The sequence below is a fragment of the Pungitius pungitius genome, chromosome 15 (assembly GCF_949316345.1).
Source record: "Pungitius pungitius chromosome 15, fPunPun2.1, whole genome shotgun sequence".
NCBI classification, from domain to species: Eukaryota; Metazoa; Chordata; class Actinopteri; order Perciformes; family Gasterosteidae; genus Pungitius; species Pungitius pungitius.
In genome coordinates this window covers 9,210,522-9,229,372 of record NC_084914.1, presented here as the reverse complement: position 1 = coordinate 9,229,372, position 18,851 = coordinate 9,210,522, and the positions used below count along the sequence as shown (strand labels likewise).

Below are 18,851 nucleotides of genomic sequence, written 5' to 3'. Positions count from 1 at the left end.
GCACATGTAACAGTTTGTAATCGTTTCTATTTTTCTATTACCCCTGGTAACAGGAAACTGCAGATGAGGTTATGATATATATGGCGCCATCTAACGGGCAGAGGGAGCAGTTTCTTTGAGCAGACCTGGCAATGAAAACAAATCTTTAAAAGTGTCTATGTTCTTTTTATAGTACATAAAAGTTCAAGAACAACACTTGTGTTATTTTCAGAAAGTAAATTGTATTTTTATTCAATCAATTGTTAAACGAGCAGAACAGTTTTCCCTTTAAAAGAAACAGTAGTAAAATCCCAGGTACAAAAATATTTGATGGCACTCATCAGGGTTCCTTATTTAGTGGCCACACCTGGAAAGGAGCAAAGATGTGGAGTTCTCCTCCTTCACTCAATGTGGGAGTAGCTTCTGTAGTGCATTCCCCCTGCTCCACAGGCTGGAATCTTGGGGCCCTGAAATATAAAAATATATATGTATGTACATGTTTTAAATGAAGACTGTTACAAGTGACCTTCATGTGCGTTATAGGGCAAAGTAAAATTATACTAATAAGGGCATAACTAAGGACACAACTCAAGTCAATGATTGATTCAGACTAATGTTGACATTAACTGTACCTTGTACATGCTGCAGACCAGAGTGAAGAGAGAGTTTAAGGCCTTCTCCTGCAGCTCTTCTGTGTGCTCCTGCAAATAAATTCAAATGAGTATCCCAAACGCTGTGTAAAAAATAGTACACTGTTGACTTTCTAAACTACTGCTACTGGTGAATGTGGGTATTGCAATAAAAACAAGTGGCTTCAATCCAAGTCAAGATGGAAAGGAGGAAGTTCCCTTGCAAAGTCAGAAATGACGTGATCTATTCATGTCCAAGGCCTCTATGTAGCTTCTAGATCTCTATAGTCTGTTTCCCCCCCCCCCCCCCCACAGAATGCAACAAGCCATAGTTCTTCGTGCCGATTGTACTGGAGCTTTTACCCCATTTATGGTCACCCAGGGAACGTATTGGTGGGGAGGCTGCAGAGCTCCGGTCTTCAAGGCGTTCTGATGCATCAGCTGGTTTCCAACGTCCCCTTTGACGCAGCTTGTGACGCTGTCCCAGCTCAGGCCGGGGCTGTGGAGCTGTGCACACTGCAAACACCAATGGAGAAATAAAGACATCATATCCAGCCTCAAAATAATAAATATGTTGGGGAACTGCCAGTGGCAAACAGCAGCCCAAACATTGATGGGATGCACACAGACACACTGACTTACACTCTGGGCTGCTTTGATGACGTCAGAGGAGGATTCCATGCAGTAGATAATCTGGTAAGCAGCGTCTGTCATGTTCAATAGACAAGTCTGAGAGGAAAGAGGCCATCTATTAACCAGAGTGGCAGCATTGCGACACTACTACAAGACAATAGTGACTCCATTTAACGCTTCGAATAAAACAATTAAAACGTTTAGACGGAACATTTATCCAGGCAATCGTGGCACTTTCAGGACATACAGATGTGAAAGAATGAATTATTTGAAGGTGGAATAGTATTTATTGTATCCCATTATGGCAGATTACATGGTTCCGAATTGTAGTATTATCATTTGGAGTGTAACTTTACCTCAATCATGTTGCCCAGACATTCCTGTTCTCCATGTTGGCACTCATAATTGAACTTCTGTCCATCAGGTTTCTCCTGGGATGCAATAAAGTCAACAAATTCAGGTAAAAAAGTGAAAAACCAAAAATAAAGATTATGACCCATGTCACATGAGCATTCCTCTCCTGTCACTTACATTCGAGGGGAATCCCATCTTAAATGAACAACTTTATGCGATTATCCTATGACCACATATGGGTTCACATTATATGGTTATTTTCTTGTACTTCTCTTGCCTTTTTTTACATTAAAAAAAATCCTACACATGATTTCAGAAAAACTCTATTACCAACTCAAAAGGCATAAAGAGGGACAACTGTCCCTGTGTACACCAAAGGTGCTGTACTCACTGCTTACCTGTGCATTGCCGTAGGGAACCAGGGTGAGAGACATGATGTCACTCAGCAAGACCCAGGTGGGATAGAGAATCTGTGTTAAAGACATTCTGCAGCCGGGACACAGACTCTCGTAGTAAAGCGCCACCTCCACTCGATCCGCTTTCTCATGATGCAATTTGGTGAAGTTGGACTCCAGGCAATGCTTCAAAACCTGCACGAGGGGTTCGGAAGGTTAACTTTTGTGTGATCACTCAGAGTTAGCATTTTTCACAATTTTATCAAATTTGATTTAGAGTTTGTTGCATCACACACAACTTAAATTACTGCCACATAAAAGCAGTTGGTACCATAATAAAGGGGGTTGTATGCATCACAGATAGAGACTTTTTGACTTCCTCAAATGTTCCAAAGCAAACTAGTCCGACCAGTCTGCAGACGATCTCCTTTAATCAAAGTTGACTGGTCCCGGCCAAACAATGACTTATAATGCACAACGACGAACATTGGTTAACGTAAAGCAAAATAAACAACGTTTCATCCATTTATTTATCATCAACAATGACAAGTTTGCATACAACAGGACGAGAAGCTGTAGATCAATCATTGGTGCTGCTAAGTCATTATTAGTGTTCTTCTCCACTAAAAGTTAACTAACGTTCACTAATGTTAGTTTAGCTGAGTGCGGTTGCTATGGATCCCGGTGATTTCACCGTTGGTTCGTTCAAGTTAAAACCGGAAGTGACTCATTCTGCGGTTCAGTCAGTATGCTCAGCGATGTCGACAAACCGACGGTACTCAGAAAGAGCATTTAAAGGATCGCGAAGTTCCCTTACAAGCGAACGTTATCCCACACACAATCAATGAATGAAACTCACCCCGCACTGTACAGCAGAGTCGAGAGACGAGCACCACTTGGATGGAGGGTGGGAACACGAAGAGGAGTCAGCGCAGCCGCCGAACGGAGCGTTTGCCAACACGGTCAAAACCAGCAGCAGCAGCAGCGCCTTCATCTTCCCCTGGAGCTTTAGTTTGGCACTAGGGAAATAAAACGGCAGTGGGACGACAACGCTAGCCTACAACGCAGCGAACCCCCCACCGTGCAACTTTAAATACTCCACCGATGCTTCCTTGTGGCGGAGAGCTATTTTTTGATTGGCTGACGACAATATGACCGAAACAGCGTCACTTGTAACCAGAGGAGATTTCTGCAGATGGACCCAGCTGCTGCTGGTTTGGGAAACAAATACTCATATAAGTGTCATGATATCTGTGAAAGTTAGCATTTACATTCGGAAGAACATTTAGTTAACAAAATAGTAATATAATGTAATATTACGTTATATTAAATTATAACTTGATAAAGTGTATTCTGCAAATAGACCAGAAGTTAAACTGAGTCTGGTTTATAGATTCCTTTATATTATTAATGCTCTGGCAAAGAAAATTTGAAATTATTTTAGGTTATAATTGTGTGAACTGTTTTTTTTGTTTGTTTGTTTACTGGAGTTATATTCTTGGCATGAGACAAACGCATGATCTGACTTATTCTTAGTCTCAGCTCACTTGTTCAGTCCATAGGTCTTGCTCAAGAGTCACGAGAACACACTGCACTAAAACATCACCAAGCCTTGAGTATTATGAAAGGTTTGTACCTGGTGACTCTCACATGATCTCTCCCAGCTGTCCTCCAAGAGACAAATAAGCTGACTGGACAATGACTCCATGATTCATTCGGCTTCCTGTCTGCTTTGCCATGTTTTGGCTTGAAGTGTTACATATAAAACTAAACAAGGACAGTACTTTGTCCCTGCTATTTCATGCTATCCTATGTCAGCTTTCCTATAGTGTGTGAACTTTTGCTTTGTATTGTACGAGACACGCAAAAACAATAATTTCTCACCTCCAGCTTGTGATATCTGACCTTTAAATCCATTTGGTCCTCATTTCCTATGTATTTTAAATACTTAATTTAAATACTAAAAAATAGGTCATAATCTTTTGAGAAAAACAAATGGTTGTACACCGCAGACCTCAGAACAGTGTTCACGAGAACAGCCTTGAATGCCTGAAATGGTTTGTATGCAGTCCCTTCCTCATAAAGTAAAAGAAAGAAAAGTAAAGAAAAAAATGAATTCAAATCCCATGTTGTCTACGTCTGTGTTGCCTCGACAACAGTCTTCTACTTCACTGCCTTTACTTGTGCATTGTTGTGTGTTGGGCTTTATTTTTGATTTATTCTTAGCATGATACAAACCAAATGGAGACCCACTTCCAAAACATTACGCTCAAAAGACATTTAAGCAGACAGCAGCAATCTTCATTTTATACGTCTTTTATTGTCTTTTAAATCATTGCATCAGCCTAAGTACCGTACAGATGAAAGAGTACCCGTCTGAGGACAAACTCTGAAGCAAACTGTACACGAGAGAGAAAGAAAGAAATGTTGCATCTAATTAAAGGCAGACCAATGGAAGGGAGGATAACACATGAGAAGTGAGGAAGAGGAAGAAGAAGCATATTTCTGTGCATGGGGGTTGGCCACACATCCACTGATATGATTCTACTATCTGAAACAACAGTGCTCCCTCCGAGTTCAATAAAAGCCTCAGCTAAATGACATGTAATGTAATGTAATTGCACTTTGGTGTAGAGTAGCTTTATCCGACTGCCCCAATTACATGCATTCATTGATTTGGAAAGAAAGGGATTATTGTGAACTATGCAGTAAGAACGGTGTATGTGTTGCTGCTCAGTCAATGCATTAGTCAACTTGTTGGGCAACATGGTAGAGCAAAGCCGACAAGGCGTTGAGTTGGGATTAGTGTAAAAATGCTGATACGGCTAGTGAATTATTAGTGATCTTTAATGTCACCCCCAAAAATATGATCTACTGTACACCAGTGAAAAGCACTACAACATTCACATCAGAACACTAAAACAAATGGCAACATGTTAGATCAAAGTCTAGACTAAGAAAGGGAAGGTTTGAGAACATTGGATACAGATAGACAAAGAGGAAATGAAAGTGCAGATGTTAATTTCCTAATATTTCAAATGGAAATCCCACAAGGTGAAACGATCATGGGTAAAATTTGGTCTAAAAATCCTTTAAATCAACCATCTTAAATTTGAGTATAATTTGTTTTGTAGTGCAAATGAAGTACAGAGCGGCTCTTGATAGTTATCCCGGAACCTTCGGCTGTGTTTATGTAATAAAAGTGTACTCAAACAAGTGGTGTGTTTTGACTCTATTCCACATGATTGCCCCATATTGATTATTTATATATAACCTCATGGTGTCTACCATTAATCCGCCGTACTGTGCATATTATGAAAGCAAGAGTTGGATTCAGTCATGTATAAACAGGTCTCAGTGTAAGGTGAACTACTCAGCAGGTAAAGGATGACAACGACTGACGAATAGGTCAAATCAAGAGAAAAATGAATCTTGTTGATATTGAGGGAGCACTGTTCTCATGAGACAAACTTTAAGAAAAAAAAAAAAGAACAAACCAAAACAGAAAAAAAGCAAAAAACAGAACAAGCATTCATTACATTTTCAAGTTTAAAATGACAGAAGAAATAACGAAATATAAATCAATCTATTACAGTCACTTTGAGGGACAGACAGATTGATTCTCAAACGCATATTTACTATTTGGTTATTTACATATTGTAAACATTTGTATTTTCTTTTTTTCTGTATGGAGGAAAAAAATCAAGCTAGCTTATTTTTTTTTATAGGCTCTGTAAGGTTATCATTAACAGATATGAACATAAAAACAAAAACTAACCGACACTCGGACTGACATTTATCAGCTTTTTTAGAAAGCCAAATAAAAAAAAAACACAAACAAAAACCTACTGGAGCACCATAAAAGAACACTTTGTGACGCCATCATTGTTCCATGTACAAAGGAGTTTAACAACCTGTTCTGTCTGTCTCTGAGGACAGGGGGTGTCGCTGTCCATCCTACTGCAAGTGTGTCTTTTGTGGTGCACTTTTTAACACTCCATCTATTCACAAAAAAACAGAAGCTTCCAACTGACAAAACAGACTCTCGTGGTCAAGAAAAAAAACAACAAATATTTAATAAAATGCAAAGCAGCCAAGACTGCGTTTAACATATACTCGGCTCTGTAAGTATTAACACATGTACATGAGCTTCCTTCTTCCTCTGAACGCACCTGATAATCATGCTTTATAGATTACGTGTATGCTGATCAGCTGGGAGCACAAAGTGTGTTGCTGATCATGATGAAGCTCACTGCAGCCGATTAGTAAAATGCTTGCGTTTCAATAACTGCTCGAGCGCCATGAAGCTGCGGAGCAAGTCTCGAGATCACGTTCACATCGAAGCCTCTTTCTGATTGGTTTCAAGCGCAGTCCAAATTACATCATCCAAAAATATAGATATCTACGTATATATTTCAAAATATTTATTCTCTATTATGTCTCTCATTTTTCAAACTTTAAATCGACACCAAATATATGTGTTTCTTTGTAATCAGTGAAAGGTGTGCTCTGTGTGTGAGGCCATTTCAAGAAATATCCTCTACAGTGTACCAAGGCCGATGAAAAAATACTTAATTCCTTGAATGATCAGTTGTCATATAGAAAAACGTTTTTTGAGAAGCTCCGAAACAAATGCATATCTACTAGATGAGCAGGATGACAGCTTTGAGTTTCACAATAAGTATCGAATGTGGGCTCGAAGTCTTAACTCAAAGCGCATTAAAGCCTTCCTCGCCTGCCCCTCCAAGCCCTCAGCACGTTTCATTGCTACAAAAGCTATTAAACATTTGTGTTATAACATGCCATTCATGGCAGATTAAAGTGTTTTGCTGCACTGTAAAAAAAAAAATGTAATCTCAACAACCATCCGGTTCAAAGAGTGTTTGAAACAAGCTCACCTCTATTAGGTTTAAACTGCAACCCGCTGCCATGATTTCCCCACGCATGTTGTTTTTTTTTTTTGCCAAATGACAAAAATGTTTAAATTTCCTGCCGGCGTAGAGCGTTTTCAGTAACAATGTTTGGATGATACACCGACCTCCCTGTGAACCTCTCCAAATCTTACATATTTACATGTTGAAATGTTACTAGTAGGAAGTGAAAACAGGTTTTTTTAATTAATCATTTGGGGGAACGTGAAATCCCTGGTGGTGGTTAGGTTGGACAATTTTGCTGTGTGGACACAAATTGCATAACCAGCATAATGAGCAGCTCTTCCTAAAGTTGATACTGTCCTTTAAGTAAAAGTAACTCCATAACAAAAACATTGCAATCAGTCAAAAAGCAACAGAATCATTTGACAGCTGTTGACCCTAAAAACAACACAGGCATAAACTGAACAATGTTTGCTCCAACATCACCAAGAAAACGGTTGATCACTCCCGCTACACCGTACGGAAAGACCTTAAAAGTATCAACTAAAAACACTATAGACAACTGAGCTAGTGTCTGTGAGTTTATGGTTGCTGGGCCTTAGACCCACCGTTGAGTGCCAAGAACAGGAAAAAAAAAAAGTGCAGTCACAAAAGTGTTGGTCCAACAAACGGGATAAAGGATGCGTCAGCAGTGGCGGATCGCCTGTTCTCAAAGGAACCGACTGGGTATGAAACACGGAGAAATGCTGCATGCATCAACGTGAGAGCTTATGGAGGGAGCTTCAAATAACCGGGCGGGGCCACGGATGTGTACGGTTCACATTTCTATCTTATCCGAGATTTCTCAGAAAACACACACCAAAAAAAAGAAAAGAAAAGAAGAAAAAAAAACACACCAAAGCTTTGATGCAGTAAGAAAGAGCACCAAGCTACTGTACAGCCCCCCCCCCCCCCGAAGACAGAAGGAATATGTGACAACTACATAGAGACAAAGAGGCACACCTCAAAGCTTAAACATGCTCAGATTTGTTCTAACACTCGCACAACACCTACAACCATTAGCCAGTTAGCCTTTAAGCCTTTGAGCCTTTGATAAAATGGCAAAGGTGTGAACCACGGGGCACAGCATGAGGTGGTGGTGGCACCCTCGTCAACGAGCTCGTCACCGTGACCAAAGGCACTTCTCATCTCCCTCCCTCGCACGTCTTTTCGGCCGTCCAATCAGAAGCACCGCCGTCACCTCTAGTTTCATTCTTGGGAATGTCCACGTTCCAAGAACTGTGCAAAGTAGGATGACATTGATTCGTCCTGAGCGAAATCTAAATGACGGCTTGGCTTGAAATTGTTAGGTTTCATTTGAAAGTGTGATTGGTCTGTTTAGAAAATGTAGTTACCTGAATTTTGTGAGTTAACGTTTCAAAAACAGAAATGATGCAATGCCCAATGGGTTTGTTGGAAGCTTAGTTCTTCTGATGAAACGCACATAATCGACTTTTATGACCAGAAGAGGTGGTAAAATGTCTCATTACAATTGATATCCCTCTCAAAAAAATGAAAAACAAATCCAAAATCTGCAACCTTTAAAACGGTGCATTTTCTTTCTAAAACCTTCTATTGCCAACATTGTTTTCCTCTTTTACAGCTTTCTACAAAAATACTTTTTTTACTCTGTTTTTGGCAATCTGAGTGTACGAAATGTAAGATATTTGAGAGCTTACTTATAGTCACTCATTCTCACAAAATCAACTGTGTAAATCAAATATAAAAAGAGGCATCATGTGACGGCTCTTTTCGTTTTCCACACAACAAAGACTTGAAAGTGATCGACGATGGTGCAACCTTTACCTCAGCGAGGGAAACTGAAATGCACTGCCGCAGCACAGGTGGAGGGAACTGATCTCAGTCATCGAAAACACATTCTTCCACACATGACCCTGTTGTGCATAGTACTACCACACATCATGCTGTATTTGCACTGCAAAAAAGTACAATTACCAACCGCTGGTGCCAAGTGAAGAAAGAAAAACAACCGCCAAATGAAGGACTCCATGCGTACTGTACCGGATAATCTCTCAGACCACAGAGGCCATGCTAAATGGCTAAAGGACTGCTTCTTCTTTTTGCTTCTTTTTTTTTTTTCTTGCTACATGAAAATATATCCTTCATTTGGCTCACATTAGCTGGATACCGTGCACCCTAAAACAGAATCTAAGAGCATAGCAATTATTGTGATAAACATAAAGAAACACAGCCATGGAGCTGTGTGAAGTCATGCACACTTACCGCATGTGTGTCTAAAATATACTGTACATGAGTTATATTACTGCTTTTTTTTCTTTTACACAAATGTTCTACAGCTCTGTGAGTCAAACTTGTGATGAAATGTACAGTAAAGCGCGAGCTGGAAGGAAGTACCGTGAGTAAATCTGCATAAAAAATAAAATAAAAAAAACATCTTCAAGGACATTGTACTGCTAAAACTAATCTAATCTAGCAAGCGTGAAGGCAAATACAGTACCGAAGATACAATAATCACACAGACTGATGCTCTACGAGTGTCCTAAGCATATAGAAACACGACACACGAGAGGAGCACTAACAGTTAAGCCGTAAGTCGATGGCTACAGGTGCTACAGTATTAAAGAGGAGGAAAAAAGAAGGAAGATGTTTGATGCTCGAGATTTCCGTTTAGAAGGAAACCCGAATCATGTGGAACTGCATTTAATAATGTACCCCCTCCATTTAGTGCATTGTGAGTGAAGTTCTACACTCACAATATACCAAATATGTACCATGCAATTCTTTCGTCACACAGTATTCATTGTGTGACGTACCTCGTCAATTACAAAGGGCGCCCAAAGACGGAGGGAGCGACAAGTCAAAGCAGTTGGAAACGAAGATCATTTCATAAAAAATATACCCATAAGAGTGTATTTTTTTTCTTTTTTTTTTTAAAGCTGTAGCTTTGTCTATTTCGACAAGCGCTTATTTCCTCCTTCCTTCTTTCCACCCCGTCGTGCCCCCTTGTTTCAGTGACACAGGCTTGTGGTCATTCAAAGCTATTACTATGGCACTTCAGCAAGCTAGAAATTTAATCATCAATCTTTTTAAAACCCATTAAAAAAAAGGAAAAAAAAAGAAATCCACCCCAGAAACTTCTCCCCTCCGCTCCCCACCCCCCTTCGGCTCCGTGACTACACCCGCGATGGTCGGCGAGCGGCCTGGTTTAGCCGAGTCGGTTCGTCTCGGGGGATGACAGATCGGGCCTTTGTCTATCGACAGTTCGTGGTTGAGGCAAAAATGCATGAAGACAAAAAGAAAAGTGCCTCCTGTAAATTCATCCCACGTTAGGGTTTGTCTTCTGTTCTCCACGATCTCGAAAAACATTTTGTGTGCTTATATTTGACTTCTTTGAACACATTTAGTCCTTTTTTTTCTGAATTACAAAACGTATTATCATGTGAATTTTGGCTGTTGCGACACTCTCCTCAAGTTGAAACTGCGGCAGCCAGGCGAACTGTACAGTGCTTCCATACCGGTGGTCGTGTGCTTATTTGAAAGCCGTGCTGTTAGCAAGGAGTGCTCTTTGCTGGACTTCAGCTGGTACAGGAAATCAGCTCCAGCCTCAAGCAAAAAACGCATTAATTTTTAATAGTCGGTTGAGTCTATTTCTCTTCGCCAGAAAAAGAAAAAGCTTTGTTGAGAGGATCATTTTTTTTGACTGAAAATTGTGTTTGACCTCCCTGCTTGGCGTCTCGACACTGCTGGTGGATAATTCATCTGGGGTGCTGGTTCTGGTTCTGAGAGGGGGCCATGACCGGGTAGGCTAGATTTACATTCAGATGGTCGTTGTGCTGGACCAAGGAGACGTTTTTGTAGTGGAGCACCAGGTCTTTGAGGGACGAGTACAGGTTGTAGGGCTCGGCGAATCCATAACCGGTGGCCGTCTTGTAGATGACGCAGTGCTTGGCGTCTCCCTCCACACTGGACAGAAGGAAAGCAAGCAATTTTAGACCACATTGGCCCTTTGATTATTCAATCGTCAATATATATGCAGCGCATCACAGCGGCCGTTAGAAGGAGACGCTCAGGTGTAACGGATGGCATTAAAGAACAAATGCTTCCATTTGAGTTATGATGCTGCATCACTGGGACAGCTGACTGAACTTAGCCGGTGTTCTCACTTGTCCTTTTTAGGGTTAAATATGATCCTGCTATCCATACTGTATTAGGCCCGTCTCAAGATTTAATGTGGGCAGAACGTATTGATTGGACGGCCAACCCTCAATAGCTGTCTTCGTTGTTTCTGTCCATTATGATACATTTACTTTCATAATGTATATTTTGGGGGAGTGGCTTTAGTGGGACGTCTGACGGAAAGAGTGTCAGTGTTGTTATCTATCCAAGCTGCAAGTGTATAAAGAAATAGATCAACGTAGGAAAAAAGAAGAAATCAGTAATAAAACGTACACTACAGAACAGGCGTAGGAGCCCTTCTGTGATTGGCTCTCACGGATGAGAAAGGTCCCGTCGCATTTGCCTCTCAGCATCTCCTCAGCCTGGGTGCGTTTGATGTCACCCACATACCAGGTACTCTCATCATGGTGGGGTGAACCCTCGTCCTCCTCCAGTGAAAAGGAGCTGGAAACACGGGGGTAAAGCAGCGGACACTCAATCACACGTCGTAGCACCATAACACTGAGCTCCGCCCCCGCTCTAAAGTACAGGTGGAGACACTGCAGCACCCAGTGATCACAGCACAAGTTGCTGAGGTGTCACGTCGTCTCAAACACTTACTCATCTGCATCATTCTTTATGCCCAGCCATTCATTGATCTTCTTCTGCCCGGTTCCCTTCTGAGTCAGCCATCTGCAAAGCCACAACAACGCAGATTTTATGCTGATGCTTTACCCGTCACACAAAAATAACAATAATAGGTTGCAGGTATCATTGCGTGTGATTAAAGCACAGAAGTGTGTGTGCTTCAGAAACTGACTAAATCTTATAATCCATTCTTACATCAAGTACTGGTCTCGGATTTTGCGGAGCTGCATGACATCTGGCTTGAGGCTGTTCATCTTTTTGTCGATCTCTCTGTTATCTGAGACCTGCTGTCTCAGGTCCTGCTCCAGCTTACGCTTGCTGTCGTGGATCTCCTTCACCCGAGACTTCAAACGCTCAGAGTTGCTCTGAATCCTGATTAGAGAGAACGGCCATGAGCGCGTGGTTCAAAGCAGTGTTCACGCTCTCTTGCTTTTGCCTTTAGATGAACCAGGAATATCAAAAACCCCCATGCATATATACTCAAATTTACTTTTGAATCTCCTTTTCGTTGCCCTCGCGTTGGAATTTCTCCAAAGACTCTCTGCTGTAGCGCTCCTGAGTCTCACACTGCTCCTCAAAGATCTTGATGGTCTCATTGAAGGCCTCGATGGCTGTGCGCTTCATCTGCAGCTCCTGCAGGGAACAGGGACAGAGGAACAGGCTGTGACCCTCCATTTGATGATTTATGACATTTCAATTAGTTAGCAGCTGCTCATGTCACACATATCCAGTCTTCTAACTCTGCTGTGATGTAATATTAAAAGGTAACAGATACTGTAAAAAAAGATTCACCACTTAGGTATTCATCAGGGTCATAATATTGGCAGCAGATATATCTACTATATATTCAAAATTAGTTTTATTAATTTTATACTGTACATGCTTCCAAACTGATTATATCTGTGTCTTCTGCTGCCGAGTTCATGATGTAGTCTGGTAACCGCTTGGCCTACCTGTGAGGTGCGAGTGTAGTCCTCGTACAGAGAGTCGTGCTCGCGGCTCTTCTCCTGGTACTGCTCATGGTAGACCTTCAGCTGCTCTCCCACCTCTTCTATGCTGTTCTCCTTGACCAACTGAGTCGATGCAACAAGCAGAGGAGAGCGAAACCACCACTTTGATGAATGAAATCCATTTCAAGTAGGCCCTGCTTAGTGTTATTCATAATAACAATGAGATCAAGGATTTCTACATCACAGGAGGCTTTGCGAAAGCTCAAATCGAGCTTGATGAAAAAAAGTCACCGACCTGCTGGTACTTGGAGACGGGGAACAGAAGCCTGGTGTCCAGTTTAACGTTGTACTGGGCCAGGGACTCATGGCGATAGTGATTGATGAGCTCCACCACAGACAGGAAGGTAAGAGGCTCAGAGAAGCCATACCTCCCGTCTCGGTGGTAAATCTTTATAAGCTTGTTGTTCCCCCCTTTCCTGCAGGGGGAGACAGGAGGCGCATGACAACAATGAGAAAACAGCCGCACACGGGGCTGCACGTGTTCACTTTCTGCAACGGTCTGTTGACTCCCTCGTGGTTCTACCTGATGTGGGAGATAGCGGTGTTGCTTTACCTGAGGGTGAGCGTGTACTCGCCCTCCAGCTTACTAGAGGCGTCTCGGACCAGAAAGGTGCCATCCGGTGTGTCTCGCAGCTTCTCGTTCACCTCCTCTCTGCAAACACCATGACAACCAGTATTTACTTCAACAGTGATCAGCTTCGCAGCAAAATCATAATACAAATCCCCACCATCAGGACTCTATATAAGGGATTATTGATTTTTGGGAGCTCTTGCGTGTAAGGATGTGTAGCCGAATGGCATCCACTACGGGATCAGGAATCTATGACATCTTTTATCCAATAACGAAAACTAATTTACCTTAAGATGTCTCCCCAGTACCACTCGGCTTCACTCAGCAGGCCGCTCGTGTCTGTCATGGCTGATGGTGCTAATTGTGATTTGACTGGCTTTGCTGGAAGAACTGGTAACACACACACGCATAACAACACTCAAAGATCGTCGTTAAAAAGCATTGTGCTAATGGAATGAATCCAAACGTCGTGCAAAACATTCACTCAATACATGCAGCCTTAATAGATGTAGTATACCTGGGGGAGCGAGGTCTTGCTCCGTCGTTCTCTCGATCAGAAGCCTTTCCACTACGAGGGCCGGCCACTCGTCATCCCCAGACAACCTGTACATAATCAATCAATATAATAGGTTTAGAAATAAAATGCTGAAACTCTCAATTTCACACAATTGAAACTCTAGATTTGCCTCGGTAGCCTTTTGCTTCACAGAACTGACACGGCGCTCAATTCTTCTCAGTGTAAAATATTATTGAACTGAACTGAACTTACCAAGGGGTGGAGGGGCCTGTTCGTATCAGCAGTGGTCCAAAGATCTTTCCCAGCGTGTGTGTGTCCAGGCCATTACTGGCCTGGAAGTGAGTGACCTTGGCCAGGTGCGTGAGGAGGTACTGCAGTGTGAGACGGTGATGGAGAGGGACGGAAGGGGAGCTCTCGAGGACCAGGCTCACCTCCCTGCCGCGGCTTCCAGCGACTGCACCGTCTGTACCGGGACGATAAACTACCGTCAACACTTGATGTCAGGCGAGTCAAGATATTTAACAATAATTATGGATCTAAATTAGGTATTGGTACATACTGTTTAGCCTTCTGTGAGATGTTTGAACCCCTACTTTTATTTTCATTGTCCTTCATAAGTAGCTTAAATGTCCATATAGTAAATGCATTTTTTTCTTTTGGTCTAAAATATATTTTTTTCATCTTTTGGTATCTTTTTCATGATTGGTAAATGCTCATTCCCCTGTTCATTGCAAAAATGTATGAACATCAACTTGCAGAGACTTGAGTCTCTGTTGAGATGGATAATCCTCCACAGAACACTGGCAAAACTTAGTAAAAGCAGCACGAGGTTGAAAAGCAGTTCTCTAGCTCTGGTTTTTAACAAGCTGTGACCGAGTTACATGAAGGTGGCACCTGCGCCTAAATGGAGAAAACGGGCGTCGAAGTCAGTACAAGTATCAACTTGAAAATATCTTTACTCTAATGAGAGATGAAACCCACCTGCCGACTGCTGTAGGACCTGCTGCTGCAGTGCGACAGCAGTTTGAAGGTGGGCGTAGAAGCAGGCAGGGATGAGGGGTGACGGCAGGTCTCTCAGGTAGCTCAGCACACACTCGGAGAGGTAACCCACATCTTTCTGACACATTTCACTCTCTGGAGGCCAACAGAGCGACACAAAATACTTTTAAGCTGTAGAAAAAGTTCCACCAAACTTAGTTGAGACTTGAATGCTGGCCTGAATTTGCTCCCAATGTATTGGCAGTGTGATGCAGTCGAAACGCACTGGACCAGCCGCACAGGGCTGCTTTTGACCATGTGAAAAATGTGAAATGTAACCTCATGAAATGTGAACAGTATTGCTGAAGATGAGCATGCACACACATTCCATACAGTGAATATCAGTGAAATCTTTTTGCGATTCACTTTAATGCAACGCACTGCCCAGCGAAGATCCGCCGCCGCCCGGTGGTGAGGTCGCAGAATGCAACCAACTGAAACATGATTATAAACTGGGGGAAATATACAAATCAATATTGTATTCTGCAAATCCTGTAAAATGCAACACACGGTCCATCTATATTATATTGCACTTTTGAGGATGAAACTAAAATAGATTTTTGAGGCTTTTTGATTACAGATGGTAAGCACTTTAACATAAACACATAAGATAAAACAATGATCCTAATACAGACCCTTAGATTTCTATTTTGCTCAATTTTAACCAAGAAACACCACACAAATTAAAAAAAAAAAAACATTGTTATCTGACATGAACAATATGTCTTCCATCAGTTACTATTGGCCAAATATTTCTGTCCAACTCCACTGCAATATGAACACATATACAAATGATTACACACACTATGAAAAGAAATACTGAATGAAGATTAAAACGGTGTAAATCTCTGACTAACTCACCAGAGCTCAGGCTGTACACTGGGCTGTCTGAACCTGAGGAAACATTGGTCCTGTACAATATCTTGCAGTCCAGACCTGAAATAAAAACATCTAGTCAAGTACGTGAGACAGAATATAGCCAAGCAAGCAAGAAAAGAAAAAAGGACTTCAAAAATAGCAAAGCTACCTAATGAAACGAATGCAGCAAAGTGCAACACAGGGACGACTCCCTGGCTGCCTCACTTGTACCAAGTATTCGACTGTAATGGAAAAGACGTGTAAACCATGGAATGAGACACACCGTGAGGACCTGTTGCCGTCTGGACAATGTCAGTTTATAAGCAACAACTTGTACGTGACAAAGCACATAGTCCAATATTTGTTTTGGAAATACTCAAGACCAAATATCAGCTGTGTGTTGTTTTCACAGCAGTCTTAGTCCATCAACACGGAGAAGGGGATGAACCAATTGGGGGAGCGTTGGTCCTACAAATGATTTTGCACACGCAACGAGGTAAAAGCAAAGTGAGCAAAGACATTTAAACTCAAACCAAATCATGGAATTAATGAAAATATGTTTCTAATTTAATAATGAGGATACTGGCTTATAACACACCAATAAAAACATAAATAAAAAACTGTTCCATTACAGAGATGAATATTTTATACAAATGACAATATCCCTGAAGAAAAACATTAAACTCCCACTGACTTAATTTCTCTTTTGGGTCTCCATTTAGCACCGGGTCTAGACAGCTTGCGTCTAGGAGGCAATTCCTTGAGACTAGCCAGACTCTCAGGTAGTTGTGAAAACCTCACCATGCAGTCATTGTGTGTGTGCATCCAACTGTGGGAGGTCATTCAATATTAGTGCTGCACTATATTATTTACACTCAAAGACGGACGTTCCGTCATCCTTCAAGCAGATAATTAATATTGAAATCGTAGCAAAAGTAAAGAAATCTAATATACTTGGAAAAAGGGAGAATGCACCATGAAAACTAGTTTGCTGATGATCATTTTATCCTAAAAGCACTTTTGCTGAAGCTACTCACAAGGAAACACTGTTTTGATAAAAGCAAATGGTGGCGAGACGACTGAAGAAATCACCTGGGTTAATGTTAAATAATATTCTAACTTTAGAAATAAATTATTCTTCTTGTTTCAGAAATAAAATTAGCATTTTCTGTACATAATATTTAGTACGTTGATTTTGGTAACAGCAAAATCCTAATTGCACTAACGAGTAAAGGTTAATTACATGGAATTTGGACACAGGTTAAGTGATGCGTGAACATTTAAAGAACAGAAACGATTATTCAATTACATTCATTGGTTAATGCACCAAAAATGGATTCTCCTCTTTCCTATTACATGTCATGCGACTTACATTGCATTATAACCCATGCAGTACATTTTTGCCTGGGGAGCAATTAGGGGTTAGGTGTCTTGCTCAGGGACACTTCCACATGGCACAGGGAGCAGCTGGGATTCAAACCACCGACCTTGCGGTTCCCAGCACACCACACTACTCCACGCACCACCAAATATTGGATTTGATTGATTTGCTGCTGTCACTGAAGATATTTTAGGATGTTTTATTAGACTCTGACAGTTTTTTTTTTACAAATTGGACATTAAATGATTACAGATTAATCAAGAAATGAAAATAATGATTTGCAGGGACACAAATCAATTTTTTGTGTGAGATATAAATAACAATGTGAACGGAGTCCCATTGGGCTCTATTTGTTAATAACAGTCACGTGTGTCAAACCCACTGTGCAGGAATCTCCCTGAGAAACCTCAACGTAGAAAATCCATCTAAAGTCCCCCACCGGCCGAGGAGGCACTTTTGAGTTTGCACTTGTGATCCGTGTGACTGCCTGACTGGATCCACATGTCTACGTGTCTAATGCTGGCGTGAGAGCGAGAGGCACATGGCGAGATAGAGAGAGAGAGAGAGGGAGAGAGAGGGAGAGAGACAGTCGCACATAGACGTAGAGGCGGGACAGATGACAGGGGAACACGTTGGCGGATCGGCGTGCGTCGTACCTCTCTTCTCCAGAGCCTGGATCAGGGCGGCGAGGGCTGGGGGAGCCGTCTCGGGCGGTGTGAACTGCTCGCTCAGGTCCAGCACAGAAACAGCTGAAACAACAACAGAAATAACTGTTTCACTTCTGGCACAGAGCCTCTGGAAGACCACGGGGGGTGCTGCAGCACTGATGATGGCACAGTCAACTGGGAGCAGTTGGAGATATAGAGCGTGTATAATGTCGGGGACGTGTTAAAACATTAGGAGGAACCCACCAAAATGGGAGGAGGGGGATTTTCGTATCCATTTCGCAAGTATGGGCGAGTAGCGGTTCGTCTTCTGTGTTGCATTTTGTTCTAATAGTATTTAGATAAAATAAATAAGGGGCTAAAATACGGAGCACACTTGAAGCTTGTGACACGTTTTGCTGTGGTAGCTTGAAGTCGTGGAGTCTAGCTGATCAGATATAAGATAAGAAAACCAGAACAACTTAGAAAGCCTAATGAACAAAAGCATGAAAAGAGGCCTTTGTGTGGAGGAGTGAAAAATGAAAAAAGAGAGAGAAGAAAAACAGACTGCTGATGGCGAGCAAAAACTTTATCTACTTCACAACTCCCCATAGACCAAATCAAACATCTTTTCAGTCCGAGAGAAAGAGAAAAGGAGAAAGGAAGAGAAAAAAAAGGGAAAAAAGAGAGATCCCATTTCCCTCCCTCTCTTTTTTTCCCTTTCCTTCACTCCCCTCTCGCTTTCCCTCCTCCCCTCCGCCCTGCTCGGTGTTTCGCCTTAGCTCTTTGCGTGAGTGGAGCACAATAAAGGATTTAATCAAAACTCCTGAACAAGCAAAAGCCCCGTGGCAGTGTGCCAGGCCCGGCCCGGCCCAGACAGGCAGCGCCTCCCATTCTTCCCCAAAGCAGGGCCATGAGCTGGGAGCTGGGGGTTTGTGGGGATCGGGGTGGGGGGGAGAGGGGGGGCCTGGGTTGGAGCATTAGGCTCCTGTTCCTGGCACGGCTCGGCTAAACCGCTGCTGATTATTAATTTGGGGAGTTCAGACAAGAAACACGGCGTCAGCACATTCCGTTCCCCCCTCTCTCTCTCTCTCTCTCTCTCTCTCTTGTTCTCAGTTTCTCTGGATGTCTCTCTTCCTCTCGC

General features: G+C 42.1%; 2 protein-coding genes across 3 annotated transcripts in view; both read right to left on the bottom strand.

Annotated features, from left to right (window-relative positions):
- Positions 1–201: 201 nt before the first annotated feature.
- Positions 202–3,117, bottom strand: ifi30a (IFI30 lysosomal thiol reductase a). The gene is made up of 7 exons (XM_037459510.2): positions 2,850–3,117; positions 1,994–2,185; positions 1,598–1,672; positions 1,251–1,337; positions 972–1,124; positions 612–680; positions 202–446 (listed from the first exon to the last, which is right to left on the bottom strand). The coding sequence occupies exons 1-7, from the start codon at positions 2,982–2,984 to the stop codon at positions 381–383; spliced, it is 777 nt and encodes a 258-aa protein (XP_037315407.2). The 5' UTR covers positions 2,985–3,117; the 3' UTR covers positions 202–380.
- Positions 3,118–4,290: 1,173 nt separating this feature from the next.
- Positions 4,291–18,851, bottom strand: part of pik3r2 (phosphoinositide-3-kinase, regulatory subunit 2 (beta)) — a 30,776-nt gene continuing 16,215 nt past the window's right edge. For both annotated transcript variants that reach the window (XM_037458578.2, XM_037458579.2), the window contains exons 3-16: positions 17,720–17,812; positions 15,686–15,760; positions 14,768–14,920; positions 14,039–14,249; positions 13,787–13,872; positions 13,557–13,659; positions 13,252–13,350; positions 12,934–13,114; positions 12,642–12,761; positions 12,179–12,321; positions 11,884–12,060; positions 11,662–11,733; positions 11,335–11,505; positions 4,291–10,848 (exon numbers count right to left, since the gene is read on the bottom strand). In XM_037458578.2, coding sequence (XP_037314475.1) covers positions 10,641–10,848; positions 11,335–11,505; positions 11,662–11,733; positions 11,884–12,060; positions 12,179–12,321; positions 12,642–12,761; positions 12,934–13,114; positions 13,252–13,350; positions 13,557–13,659; positions 13,787–13,872; positions 14,039–14,249; positions 14,768–14,920; positions 15,686–15,760; positions 17,720–17,812 — 1,892 coding nt within the window. In that variant the 3' untranslated portion in view covers positions 4,291–10,640. The remainder of the gene's footprint in view (positions 10,849–11,334; positions 11,506–11,661; positions 11,734–11,883; positions 12,061–12,178; positions 12,322–12,641; positions 12,762–12,933; positions 13,115–13,251; positions 13,351–13,556; positions 13,660–13,786; positions 13,873–14,038; positions 14,250–14,767; positions 14,921–15,685; positions 15,761–17,719; positions 17,813–18,851) is intronic.

Bases quoted from the DNA above. Each gene is read 5' to 3' on its own strand.
- ifi30a (XM_037459510.2), bottom strand. From the start codon at position 2,984: ATGAAGGCGCTGCTGCTGCTGCTGGTTTTGACCGTGTTGGCAAACGCT. The intron at 1,338-1,597 runs GTAAAGTTACAC...CTTTCCTCTCAG, and splicing joins GTCTGGGCAACATGATTGAG to ACTTGTCTATTGAACATGAC. The intron at 681-971 runs GTAAAAGCTCCA...ATTTATTTGCAG, and splicing joins CCTGGGTGACCATAAATGGG to GAGCACACAGAAGAGCTGCA.